The 13,738-nt window shown below is 54.3% G+C and overlaps 1 protein-coding gene and 1 long non-coding RNA gene across 2 annotated transcripts; both read right to left on the bottom strand.

Annotated features, from left to right (window-relative positions):
* Nucleotides 1-30: 30 nt before the first annotated feature.
* LOC137464896 (uncharacterized) lies at nucleotides 31-1,197 on the bottom strand. Its single transcript, XR_010994473.1, has 2 exons — nucleotides 1,085-1,197; nucleotides 31-590 (listed from the first exon to the last, which is right to left on the bottom strand). It is a non-coding gene; the product is annotated as an uncharacterized lncRNA (long non-coding RNA).
* A 298-nt stretch (nucleotides 1,198-1,495) lies between these two features.
* LOC137464852 (uncharacterized) lies at nucleotides 1,496-7,183 on the bottom strand. The gene is made up of 10 exons (XM_068176408.1): nucleotides 7,048-7,183; nucleotides 6,259-6,471; nucleotides 5,569-5,811; nucleotides 4,450-4,698; nucleotides 3,610-3,877; nucleotides 3,143-3,539; nucleotides 2,462-2,657; nucleotides 2,218-2,329; nucleotides 1,858-2,092; nucleotides 1,496-1,624 (listed from the first exon to the last, which is right to left on the bottom strand). Exons 2-10 carry the CDS (start codon nucleotides 6,374-6,376, stop codon nucleotides 1,496-1,498), a joined length of 1,947 nt encoding a protein of 648 aa, XP_068032509.1. The 5' UTR covers nucleotides 6,377-6,471; nucleotides 7,048-7,183.
* Between the last annotated feature and the right edge of the window lie 6,555 nt (nucleotides 7,184-13,738).

The following is a 13,738-nucleotide window of genomic DNA, read 5'->3' as shown; positions in this document are numbered from 1 at the left end:
ACAGGGGCAATGAGGGGACCAGGCAGAAGCTGTGTAGGACAGGCAGCCCCTCCAATCCATAAGCCTTTATTCCTTGTTGACAGAACAGGCAGAGTCACAAAGCAGTCGAGCCAGGCCAAGCAAAGCCCTGGGTTTGGCTGAATATCAACAGAGCGGGCAGAAGGGTAGGGAACCCAGAGGACAACAGGAGAATGCCATCAGGCTGAGCTTGTGTGAGTCTGGGACTGGGAAATCGGGCGTACAAGTCCTGCCTCCAGGAAAGCAAAAAGGAAAGCAAAGCCTGAAAAAAAGGATTACAGAAAGCCCGATTCAAAGGCCTTACAAAAGTACAAAACCTGGGAGGTGAAGGGGCTGAGGAATGAAAAGCTCAGCCCTCCTGGGCCTTCTGTTTTCCTCTTGCCCTGCTGAAGTGGATGAGTTTCATGGGACCCCCATGCTGGTCAGAGTCACAGGAGAGCCAGGGGACATGGCAGCCATCAGCACTGGGCTGGGGTCATCCTTCCCATTTTCTCCACGTCCTCATTGCTCAGGATGTCTCCATGGTCCTGGCTGGGGCTGAAGTGACTGATCTCCAGCCTAGGCAGCTTTACCTGTGGAGGAAAAGGGCACCCAGTGTCAGAGACAGGCTGGAGCACATAGCAGTGCCTGCCACAGCCCAATCCTTTCATCCCAGCTGTGCCCAACCACGGGGCCCTGGAGGTGCCTGTCAGTGCTGAGGGGAGTGCAGCAGCCCCTCAGCCTGACCCTCCTGAGACTCCTCCCTGCAGATCCCCAGGAGGGATGGCACAGAACGGGGTGACTCAAAACCTGAGCCTTCGGGATGCTCGTCTTTGCTCACCCTGTCCCTGCTCCAGGCAGGGAGCACTGCCTGGGACCAGGCACTGCCTCCATGTGGGGCTGAGTGGGCAGAGCCATCCTGACCATCCCCAGCTAAGGCAAATCAGGAGATGTGTCAGTGCAGTGTACAAACTGCTGCTTCTTCTAAAACTCAGGTTCTCCTGGGAGATTGCTGCTCTCATCCCACCTGCCCCATAGCCCAATAGTCCTCTCTGTGATGGTTGTCTGTAGAAGTGCATTTTCCTACCTTTCTAATTATCCTCCTTAGTTTTGTTGGGCAAGTACTTCCTCTTCCTGTAAAGGCAAAAGGGAGTCCTGGGTAAGAAACTGGCATTGTGTATGTACCTGCTGAACCTGTCCCCTTCCAACTCACCTGGAGAGCATAAGCCACAGGATGACTGCAGCCACAATGTGGTCTGCTAGCAGCACAACAAGTCCAATGCCAATCCATTGCCATGGGCCCACAGCCTCTCCTGCAATGAACAGAGTGCCACAGCCTGGCCTTCTGCTGGCAATGGCCCCAAGAATGGCAAAGGGTATGTGCAAGTGTGTACGCCTCTGTCCTGGTTGAGGTTTCTACAGCAAGGGAGGATCACACTGTGTCTGTTGATTTTGCTCTGTTCCATGGGAGACCCAAAAAATCTTGTGTTGGGCCAGCTCATCTCCTGGGAAGCTGCCAGGCTGCTGGGAAGGGAAAGGGAAGAAGCAAGAGAGAGGCTTGGGCACCAGGATCAAGGAGACACTTACCAACAGAGAAGCTGTAGCAGACACAGGTGAACTTCTCTGCCTGTTGGAGGAGACAGGAGGGAGAGCTCAGCCCACTCCTGCAGCACTAGCCTAGCTGGAGGCAAAGGTGCCCACCCAGGGCCACCGAGTGACCCGGCTGTGGCCCAGGAGCCCGGGGACACCATCGTGCCGAGGCACGGGACAGGAGCGTGGCCTCCCAGCCAGCGCAGAGGCAGCGAGGGGCGCAGCCCCGGCCGGCAGCATCCCCAGGGAGCAGGAGCCCCCCGATGGTACCTGCGGGCCGAGGCGGACGAGGCGCAGAAGGGCCGTGTAGTCCCGGCCCGGGCGGAGGGCAGCGTTGTGCTCGCCCTGGCCGCGGCTGCCGTCGCCCAGCACGAAGTCCGTGGGGGCGGTGAGGTTGAGAACAGCGGCCAGGTACACGCTGGCATTGGAGAGCCGTGGCTGCCCCGAGCAGATGCTCTCGATCAGCGAGCCGTTGTGCGTCGCGGCCACGATCAGCTGGTGCTCCCTGCAGGGCCCAAAGGCAGTGGGACGCGGGCCCGGGGGCCAGTGCAAGGGAGGCGTGCGCAGGCCAGCGCTGGCGTGGGGAGAGCCCTGGCGGGGCTGCAGAGCCGCGGGGGGCGCCGCGCTCACCTGGCGGCCTCAGAGCCACGGGCGATGGGGCGCAGGGGAAGCACGGCCGTCCCTTGCGCTGGGGCGATGTCGCGGACGCTGCGGCAGCTGATGGCCTGGGGGCGCGGGGTGTCTGCAGGGGAACAGCCGGGGAATGAGCTTCGGCAGGGCTGGGCGAGCAGCGGGGGCAGCCCCGGGCAGCGCAGGCCGCCGAGCACGGCTCGCCGTACCCAGGCTCCTGGCCCGGCCACACAGCAAAGCTCACCGGAGCTGCTGTTGCCGTGAAACTCCCTCATCAGCGCAGCCCCGGCTCCAGCAGCCGTCAGTCCCTGGATCGTCACGGCGTAGCTGCTGCCAGGGCTGTGCTCCGGCAGCCGGTGCTCGGTGACGGAGCCATCGAGCCGCAGCCGCTCCGTCTCCAGCACGCTGCTGTCCCCGGCATTCCTGGCTGTGATGCTCAGCTGCGCACAGGAGACACAGCTGGAACGCGGCAGCTCCCGGCTGCCCGCTGGGAAGGTGCCCGCAGCTGGCAACGTCCCTGCCAGCCTGCCCTTCCCTGTGCCTGCCCGCTGTGCCTGGGGATGGCTCCCGACAGGAACGGGCAGGAGCCTCAGCCCCACGCGGGGAGCTCAAAACACAGAAGAGGAGAGGAGGAATTTGGAGCCAACACCCAGGATGTGGGAGCAGCAACCTCTGTGAGCAAAGGGCTGAGCCTCTGAGAAGGGAAGAGGGAGGCTGCTCGTTTGAGGGGCTGTGCATATATGTACTGAGCCCGAGGACAGCTGTTGCAGTATCACAGGCACTGTGGTGACATGCTCCACAAGCGGAGCCGTGAGCTTTTCTTTCCTCCTTCAAGTCTTCACGGCTCTCCCTTTCCCACACTTCCCAGTGTGCCTGCACACAGCTCCAGGCCGGGAGGTGAGGGTCTGCCCTGGCCCCTTGGTACCTGGTATCCGATGATCTCCCCGTTGCAGGAGGGCAGCGAGCTCCACCTGAGAGAGCCCCTGTCGGGATCCAGCCACAGCTGCTCCGGTTTGTCGGGCACTGCAAGCACAGAGAGTGGGGTCACACTCAGGGCCATGAGCAGGGGCTGAGGCCAGAGGAGGGTGCAGCAGCTCCTGGCCAAGGGACAGGCGGCAAAGGGACTCCCTACGAAGGGTTTGTCCCCTGCAAAGGCTGCGTGTGCTGCAGCAGTGGGAAGCACAACAGCGTGGTGTGGAGCGGGACAATGAGAATGGGGCATGCCCTGCTCAGGGCTCTCCCAGCCCCTTCCCCAGAGCCCCACAGGACCCAGCTCTGATCCCAGGCACATCCCTGCATGGAGCAGAGATACTCTGGCTGAGCTGACAGGTGAAAGACACTTTTGTATTTCATGTAGGTAGACACACACCTGCTGCTTTTGTCCTTTCATACTTTCTGTATATGACTGTGCTGGAGGGCAAGCCGATGGTGACACTGTACTCAGTGAAGGGCTGCAAAGGGGAGCAGGTGAATGTTCCCTCCTGGCCATGTAACATCTGCTCTCCATTCACCTCCTCAGCCTCACAGGGAGGGGAGGAAGGTGCTGCCAGCCGGCACATGGCCCTCATGCCCTGGCAGGCATCAGGGAACCTGCAGGTCCATTTCAGTTTGATGCTGGTGCTGGAGATCTCAAAGGTCTCAGGGTCAACCTGGAGCACTTCTGTGGAGGAAAGATTGCCAAAAGGTCACTTTATTCCCGTTCCACCCCAGCCATGCAAGGATGCTGCAGTCAGACAACTTTGCTCATCACCCAGCAGAGTGGGAGGGAAAGGGAGAGCCTGAAGGTGGTCACTGCAGCTCTCTGAAAGGGGGAGCAGGAGGAGTTTGGGGTCATGGTGCACTAGGAAACTGAATGTGAGCCACTGGGTGAATTTCTCCAGTGACACAACCGCTCCTGTTCAGTCAAACATCAGGGCATTTTGGGGAGGACAGTGGGAAGCCAGCAGGGTGTGTCCCCAGCTGGGCTACATCACAGCTCACAGGGAGCAGCAAAGGGATCCTGCCTCCCTCAAACCCTCTGAGCTGTGTGGTGCAGTCATCCTCTGGAGCCACGGGAGAGCACAACAGGAGACATTTCCTCCTGGCCTGGAAGCAGGAGCTGCTTCCACAGCCACCATCCTCCCAGCGCTGGGCCCAAGGAAAATCCCTGACCTTCCCATGCTGTGCCCCCTCAGAGATGTTCTCCTGATATCCCCCTGCAAAGGATTTTCCTGCTCCTGATCCCTCCCTTACCAGTGCACTCCAGACTGGACTGAATGGGGACCCAGGCACCTCTGGAATCTCTTCCATGCCAAAATTCTTTGGACACAGGTGTTGGTGTCCCATAACCATCATACTGGAGTTGAGTCTGACATTGGATTTCAGTGAAGGGTGGCTGGAAACCTTCAGGGCAGCTCAGCTTCACTTCCTCATCCTTCTCATAGTTGTCCTTGTGGGGTACCAGTTGGAGTGTCGAGTCCCACAGGGGCCTTTGGCACATTTCTGTCAGAGGTGAGAGTGGGTGTTATTTGGGCTGGAGGTGATGAGATGAGATGATTTGGGTATGGTTGAGTGGTGGGAGAGAAATCCCCAGCAGCCCATCCAGGTAACGAAGGGAGAGGGAAAGTGACACATCCATCTGCTGGGATGGGACCTGAGGGCAAGCCTTGTTAGGAAGGGGCTATCCTTGTGCTTGTAAAGTGTGAAGGATCACTCATTGATGAACCTGCCTCTAACCATCCACTTCTCGCTGTGGACACTTCTATATCCACTTCCCAAAGCCCAAAGCAGGGAGATTCCCATCTTATGTCTCCCTGTCCATCTCTCCAGAGCACTGCCAAGTACTGCCATGCCCCCACTGAGCACAGGTCTGTCTCTGCCAGGGACAGCTCTGCATCTCCATCCCCTGATAAACGGCACTGCTCCTTCCCCAGGTCCATCCCATACAGCCTCCTGTCCCAGTGCCAAGGGCTGAGCCAGCCCTGCATCATCATGGCTCCCTTCATTCCCCTCTGCTGCAGTTCCTGCAGGTGCAGGAGATGTTCCCCGGGTCCCTTATCCATGAGCCAGCAGGGGAACAAGCAGATCTGTGATTCCAGGTGGCACCTGGAGGCACAGCAAAGATAACAGAACTTCCATGGGCACCTGGGTGGTAGCCTTGGATTCTGCCCATGGCCTGGGCACCCAGCTGGGAGTCCCAGACTTGGCCTGCTCAGGACCCACTGCAGGAGATTTCAGCTAGCCCAGCTGCTTTTGCCTGGTTTGTTGTCTCCTGGCTGGGTTGTCCTCTTCAGCAGTTTGCACAGACAACAGAGCCCCAAGGAGGGTGAGGGTAGAAGGGAGACACGGGAGAGCTGCTGCAGCCTCACTTACCCATACACAGGACATCCCTCTCAATGCGTGTCCAGGCACCCGTGCTGTTCCTGCCCCACCAGGCATCCACATAGACGGGTTTTCCAGATCTCACTCCCTGAATTTCCTTTGTACATTTTACCTCGGGGAAGGAGGGCTCAAGACCTTTGGGACAGGTCAGCGTCAGTTCTCTGATCTGTGGGAATTCGGCTTCATTCTCCAAAAACTGAAGTCTTGCGTCCCACAGAGGTTTTGGGCATTTTGCTGTCAGGGAGAAAGTGTGAGAGTCCTTCTCAGCGAGGGAATGCTCAGGCAGGAGAGGGACCAAGGCTTTTCCACGATGAACTGTGGTTAATGTCAGCATTCAACACCATGAGGAAACCCAAGGACCCCCAAGAGCAGAAAAAGAGCATGTGCCTGGGCAAGGAGGTGATACAGGACACTGGGAGAGAGGTGAAAACTGAGGGGTAGGATCTGTTCCCCTCTGACTTCCCGGTGACATACAACTCAGGAATAGATTGGGAGATGCAGGGATAGAGAAAACCTGTCCCACATTGAAGGCTTCTAACCCTCCCAACTTGGAGACTGCTCCCAAGTGGGACCTGACTCTGAGCTGTGCCCAAGGTGTCTCACAGATATGGCAGGATGTCCAGGTCCCATCCAGAGTGGGACGTGCGTGTAGCAGGGGAGACTTACTGGTTCCCAACTTACCCGTGGCGCAGATCAGGTTCTCTGCTAACCTATGCCATGTTCCCCAAATGTCCAACACCTCCCAGGCATCCTTCCAGTTTGCACATCTGATCATAGCAAGGGGAGGAGTGTCGTTCATCCAGCAGCTCAGTGTCACCACTTCACTGACCCAGTAAAATCTCTGGTTTGGCCTAAACTGGAGCTGTGAGTCCCACTGGGGCTGCTGGCATCTCTCTGCACAGAGGAGAGGAGAAGGAGCTCATGTAAGCAGGAAGGGAAATGGTCTGCTGGGATATCTGTCGCTCTGATTTTGACAGGGCCCATGTCCCTTGGTTACCACATTCAACTACTGATCCCTCTCTGCAGCCTAGAACAGAGTTATTGGTGGCAGCAGACCACGCATGGAGCAGTTCCATTCATGCCCACTACAGTCTTGCAGGCTTCCCAAGTCAGGCTCCATTTGGAAAAGGCTGGGCAAGGACTGAATTCCTTCTGAGTCTTCACACAGACTTCTATCCCCTCCCGCCACCTTGGCCATACACTCAGTCATTGTTTGAAGGCACGGGGCTTGCAGTAGCCCCCAGTGCAGGGAGTCTTGTTCCTGCCTTTGAACCCCTCCCAGGAGCACAGAGCCCAGCAGGTGCCTACAGCAAGGTGCTGAGACAAAAAGAGCATTGTCACTGCCAGGACATGGGGAAAGCCAAGGCATCCAGGTCTGCCATTCCTGCACTGTCCTGTGCATGACCAGGTCACAGAGGGTCTGTCACCAGCTCAGGACCCTGGGTCAGCGTGGTGCAGGGCTGTGCTTACCCTTGCAGGTGACAGTCTCATTCCACAGGATCTGGTCCCCTCTGGAAATGCATTGGATATGCGGGACAGATGGTGCAAACTTCCCAGGAATCTTCCCAGCACAGCTGAGCTGCACCACTTCGTTCAAGGCATAACTGTGTTTCCTTGGGGAAAATCGAAGTCTGGTGTCCCAGTATGAGGGAGCTTTACATTTTCCTGTGTGCAAATCCAGGACGAGGAGCCTGAGGGTCACTGGGCTCCAGCAGGATGAGGGAGTTCCATCCTCATGGAGTGTGGTGCCAATCCCTCTCTCTTCAGAGGGGTGGCAGAGATGGCACCTCCCAGGATGAGTCTCATCCCCCACATGCTTTATCCCTCCTCACACCCTCAGGGGCCGTGTAGGAGGATTATCCACAGGGTTATCCTGCCCCCACGCTGCTGCGGATGGGCAGCAGCCGGGGGGACTTGCAGCCAGAGGTATCCAGCAGGCAGATGCAAGGGCTGGGGGAGTGCACGGGACTCTCTGCTGGCACTACTCATCGGCATTCTTGTCATTCTGCTCACACCCACAGGCACACTTGTTTGTAGCAAAATCCCACTCAAGTTGCACTTTCGCTTTTGGGCAGGGTGTTACACTGGTTATTTCCTCTGCTCTATCTGTGTCACAGAATATCTGATGGCTCCTAGGAGCAGCTGCCTCATGACCCATATCCCTCCCATACTCACCCAAGAGGAGTGACATCTCCTCATCTGAGTTGGCAGAAGGCGCTTGACAGGGACTGCACGTAGGTATTACACCAGCTGCACATTTGGTTGTGTTTTACAACACATAGATTGGGCAATTGATTGAAGTAATTCTTCATATTTGTTTCCATTAAATTCCAGACAGGAGTGCTGCTGGCTCTTTGCATGGCCCTAATTTGGGTCTCTACCCTCTGATCAGATCCCACTTTTCACATAAGATTTGTAACTCTCTGTGAGTGTTCCTCCGCTATTCAGATTTAGCTGTAGCTGCCCAAACTTAGTCCAAAGTTACCAGGGTGCAGTCAGGCAGGCACTGAGAGTTTGCACTGCTTCCTACAACACCCAAGTGGCGTCAGGACTCCCCAGGAAACCAGGAGTGCTCTGCATACCTCATGCAGTAGTGGACCAGAACAGCTGCACCTCCCCAGACAGGATGAAACCCCTGACAAATTAGTGGAAAAAAAGAATATTCCCAGACTGGCAAATTGAGCATCAAGAATTTCAGGCAGGTGAGAGCTACTCATGAAAGCATTTCCCATGTTTTAATTTTCATTTCAGGGCACTGAATTGTGCCTGTAGGAAGACTGTTCACTGATGGGTATTCTTTGATCCTAGAGGTTCCACAGAAATGTGAACAACAGTTGCTTGAAAAGAGTCATGTGGGGCCTGGCCTGAAGCAAGAAGCAGTTTGAGGGGATGGAAACTCTGCAGTGGAGGCAGCCTTAGGAGCTGAGGGAGTTGTGAATGCCCACAAGCATGTCTGGCCTCTCCCACATGGCCCCACTCTTGAGTTCAATGTGAGGGGGCCTCACCTTTTTTCCTTTTGTAACTGTTCCACACCTCCTGGTAGCTGTGAGAGCTCCCACAGCACTCAAAACCCACTGGCAGCACCACACGCAGCAAGCTGCTGGGCAGGAAGGCAGGAGGAAACGAGCAATTCTCCTTTGCAGGCACTCTGCTGACACAGGTGCAGATTTCAAGAGGTATCTGGGACAGCATCTTTCCACAAACATGGATGCTGTGCTGGCAAGGGTGATTGCAGCTGCACAACAGAGCTGTGCCTTGCTTGCAGCTCTCCCTGAGTCTTTTCATAGAGCAAAGCTCTTACTGCTGAAATAACTGTGAATGGAGCTCTCTAGACTTGCCAGGCTTCCTTGCAGGGGCAGGGGTAACTGTGTGTGAAAAAGCCACACCTCATGGTTGCTGCTTTGGAGATGCAATACAAAGCAGGCTTACTGTAGCAAAATTGAGAGCTAGTCCTTGTTTAAAGTTTGTAATGTTTCCTATTACTAAAAGGTGCTACTTCTGCACAACTGAAATCAGGCATCTGTAGCGTTATGCTAATTCTTGTTTACAGGCACTGTGGACTCATTCAGTTTTTCGTAAAAGCATAGAAGGGCGTTTGGGCTGGAAGGTTCCCAAGGAAGATCACTTAGTTCCAGCCCTCCTGTCATGCACAGGGACACCTTCCACTACACCAGGCTGTCCAAAGCCATCCACAGTCTGGCCTTGAACACTTTCAGGGATGGGACATGCACGGCTTCTCTGGGCATCCTGTGCCAGTGGATATCAAAGTGCTGACTGCCACACTTTGAGTGTTGCAGCTAACTCCTCCCCCACAGAGTGGTCCATCCATCAAATCCACACCTTCACAGTTTGGAGACAAGGATGTCATGCAGGACATTGTCAAATGCCTTGCACAAGTCCAGGTGGATGATGCCAGTCACTCCTCCCTTATCCACAAACGCTGTCACTCCACCATAGAAGGCCAACAAATTACTCAGATATGATTTGTTCTTTGTGAAGCCATCACAAATAATTTCCATGTGCCTCAGAATAATCTCTAGCAGGAACTGCTCCATTATCTTGCTTGGCACCAAAGGGAGACTGACTGGCCTGCAGTTCCCTGGGTCTCCCTCATTTCCCCTTTTTAAAAGGGGGGTTGTGCTTCTCCTTTTACAGTCAGTGGGAGCTTTACTGGAAGTTGGCAGCTACAACTTCTCAGCTATGATGGATAGTGTCCCTGCCACTTCCTCCAGCCTCTGGACCCACACATAATCTGATCAGGTCCCATGGATTCGTGCACCTTCCGGTTCCTCAGCTTGTCTGAAACCTGGTCTTTTCCTACAGCAGGATGGTCTTCATTCTGCCAGTCCCTTCTTTTGCCCCCGCAACTCAGGTTACTTTTCCGTGGTTATGGGCACAAGGAAATAGGTGCTGTGTAAGACTCCCGGGCTGGAAGCGGGTGTGAAGGGATTGCATGAACAGAGCTGGCATAACAGCCACACATTTCTGACTAGGTGTCCACCTTCACCAGGACTCCAGCCAATCATTTCTCTTAGACCTGGGCACTGATCAGACTTGATCCTTTGCAAGAGCATCGGCCTTTTCGCTGCTGTCTTTGTTTCAGGTGAAAAGGCCTCCACAGATGTGCAGACTTTTCCTCAGTGTTCCTGTCATTGTGTGCTGAGCTGGAATGTTGGGATGCTGCTGGGATGCAGCACGGATTCCAGTGCAGCCTCAGGCAAGGGTAGGCAGGTGAAATGTACTTCTGCAAAGACCACACGTGTGCCACCAGTGTGTCTGCCCTTCAGACACAAAGACTACACAGGACAGCAGTCCTGCAGGCAAACCCTCCTGCTCCCTCCTTGCTGCTTCTCTGCCCACAGGGTCCCTTGCAAGCACCAGGGGGATTCCTGTCCTCTGCAACTCATCCTTTCCTTCCCAAGCTCTCTGAGCTGTGTTTGATGCCATGTGCTTGCTGAGAGTAGCTAAGAAAAGCAACCACTGTTTCCACAGAGAAAACCACTGTTTTTCCAGTTGCATTGGAGGGTTGCACTGTAAGCCACTGAGAACAAAACATGGGTCTTACAGCATCTCTCTGAATTTGGGAATGGAGGAGATCATTTGGCCACATTTTTTAAATTCCTCACAGTCTCTCCTGTGCCTTTTGACCTGCCAGATGTGCCCCTGTTGTGTTCAGGGGCAGACAGAGTCTGATACAGCACCCACATCCAAGCAGGGCATGGACCATGCTGAGCAGAGCCCAAGGGCTGTGTGGGAGAGATCAGAAAAGGCAGGCAGAGCCCACAGCTCATTCCCATGCTCAAGGAATCCAGTGACTGGAGAGTACCACTACAAGGGAATAAAATAGCTAGAGGAAGGAGGCTGAGTCAAGTGAAATTTCAGCAAGGAAAATATAGAGTAGATGTGACCAAATAGGCATCTTTTGTAACGTGCAACATGTGCTCACTGTGAAATGAGAAATACTGAATGCCTGAGACAGGAGTGGTAACAAAAGGTTGGTCTATTTGCCTCCAAAGGCAGATATTTACTGTTTTGGTTTTTTTCCTAGTTGATGCTATTAAATGAATACTCTCAGCTATTTTTTATTATTACCCATGAATATAGAAAGCCTTTTTCAGAAATGTTTGGACTGCCTGTCCCTGCTGCAAGGAGTGATGAGCCTGGCAGGCTAAACAGAGCCCCGGCATGGGCCAGAAGGGGAGGGTCAGGAGAAAGGAGAAACATTTATGCTGATGATTCAGGTCAGGCTCCTGGGTTCAGCCCTTTGCTTAACAGCAAAGGGTGTCCTTTCTTACACTGTATTACCTCACACTCAAAGAATAAAGGACAAGATGAAATCTAAGAAGCAGTAGGCAAAGTTCAACCCTTTTGGCAGGGCAGCTCAGCAGCTGAGAGAGGTGACAGCAAAGTGCACTGCAGTCTTGCTGTGTTTGATGCCATGTGCTTGCTGAGAGGAGCTAAGAAAAGCAATCATTCTTTCCACCAGTGGGGAGATGTATTGCAAGGCACTGAGAACACAAACACGGGTCTTAGAGCATCTCTGTACTCCTCACTAGCCACCAGAGCTGCTGAGCAGGTGTTTAAGAGTGATGGAGCAGAGAGACCCTGGGGATGCTCTGCTTGGGAGTCGTGGCAGGGAAATGGGGTGGCAAAGCAAGTCACTGAGGAAGGCATTGTGAGAAGAGCTGGGAAATGGTGGCACTTTAACCTGTACTGGCCTACCCGATGCTAAAGGACATCTGACAGGTGTCTAAGAACAGGAGGCAAAATTTGTGTTTCCTGAAACTCTACTCTGGTAATGGGAAGTGGGAGCATTGTGGAACACACAGTTCACCAGCCTTGGGTGCCAAGCCCCAGGCACTCGTCTGCAGTACCTCTTAGCACTCATGTTCCCCCTAAGATCTACTCTAGGCACTGTTTGGAATTCAGCTGACACAAAACCTTTCAGATTGCTATGTCTTAGTTTTAGCTACCACTCTCCCACCCCCTGGTCATTGCAACTGTGCTCTTTGTTAGAACATCTTGTCAGCTGCCACTAGATCACTACACAGTGTCCAGCAAGGCTGATGAAAAAGGGGTCAGGGCCAGCTTGGATGCCAGACCCTTCCTTTGCACAGGAAATGTGCCCTAGAAGCTTCCCCACCTGCCTTTCAGGTGCACTGGGACTGTAAGGGGATGAGAGTTTTGTACAGGTATGGCATTTCAGGGAGGAAAAACGCCTTGTGAGAGCAGCACAGCAAGACAATAAGGTGACAATGGGACAACAACACAATGCACCCTGCTCAGTGCACAGGGTCCCCATGATGGGGTGAGCTGAGCAGCAGGGCCAACCACAAGTGCAAACCACATCCTGTGCCTGTGGCTGCACTGCTGCCCCCTGCACTGTTCTCTTTTCACTATGCACAACGGCTTCTGTCTTGTATCTGCCAGGGGATATGCTCAGGGATCCCAGCCTATTGTTCCCTCCCTCTGTCCAACAGCTTTACCCGGCCCCACTGCCACTGTCAGCCCATTCCACCCTAGCAGGGATGGGAGAGACCCTCCTGCCTCACTCGGGCCATCTTCCTTGCCCTGTCCCTCTGCAAGAGAAGGACCCTGATCCCTCAGGTTGGAGCTCAGCAGAGGTGCCAGGATGGGATGAACCCACATGCTGAGGATGCAGGCAGGGCTGCTCACACTGCTGGGTGTGGCCACCACATGTTTTTGTCTTGGTTCCTCTTTTCACAAGCACCAAGTTGCAAACTCAGCAATATCGTCTGTGTCACAGGCAGCACGAGACTCCTCTGGGGATGGCTGGGTGACTGAGATCTGCAGAGTGTGACAAGAATCTACAGGCCTGCAGGTCCCTGTTGCATCCCACTGTCCACGACACAGACAGATCCCGGTCTTAGTGTGCACCTTGCAAACCAACAGGAAAGCCATGGTTGAACATGCTGGCCTGGGAGAACAGCTTCAGCAGGGATCTGGGACTAGGAAGACACTCTGGGCAGGAGAATATCCTCTGTTGCAATTTTAGCCCTTGTTTTTTGCGTGACAGTGTGCTGTGCTTACACTCTCTGCAACCACACACATTTTCCCTGGAAACAGGCTCCTGTGACACCTCTCACATAGTACAGACCCTGATGTCACTTCACATCAGCAATTAAAGTTTCTGATCCCATTCCCTGTACTCTGTCACAGCCACTAGATCAGCTGTTTTCTCTAGCCTGCATCCACCCAGATACAACACCAGAGCGGACCAGGATGACAGCAGTAGATGCTAGTTTAATGGTTTTTATCACCTAGCTCCAAGTTTAATGATTCTTATCACCTAGCTCCAAGAAAATTAGTTTAGAGCAGTACTCCAGGACAGATAGAGAACAATGCAAGGTCACAGTTCCTGGACCCACAGTTCAATTGCCAGACAGTGCAGCCTCCTGGGAGGACAGAGAACATGTGAGCCTGCAAATTCCCACTGACTCTGCTGACATCAAAGTGTGCAGCCAGTGAAGGAAGAGCCCAGCAGAACTCTGGGGGTGCCCTGATCCTTACAAGGAAGTGCATTAAAGAGCAAGCCCAGAACATTATAAGTCCTGTCCCCAGGCTCTCCTGGTCACCCAGGGGCTCAGCTCATGGCTCCCCAGGTGTTTGTCAAGCACCGGCACCCATCTCCTCTGTGGTG

This window comes from Anomalospiza imberbis, chromosome Z (genome assembly GCF_031753505.1).
Source record: "Anomalospiza imberbis isolate Cuckoo-Finch-1a 21T00152 chromosome Z, ASM3175350v1, whole genome shotgun sequence".
Taxonomy (NCBI): Eukaryota; Metazoa; Chordata; class Aves; order Passeriformes; family Viduidae; genus Anomalospiza; species Anomalospiza imberbis.
The sequence above is the reverse complement of the archived record's forward strand: the minus strand, read 5'-3'. Positions and strand labels throughout refer to the sequence as shown.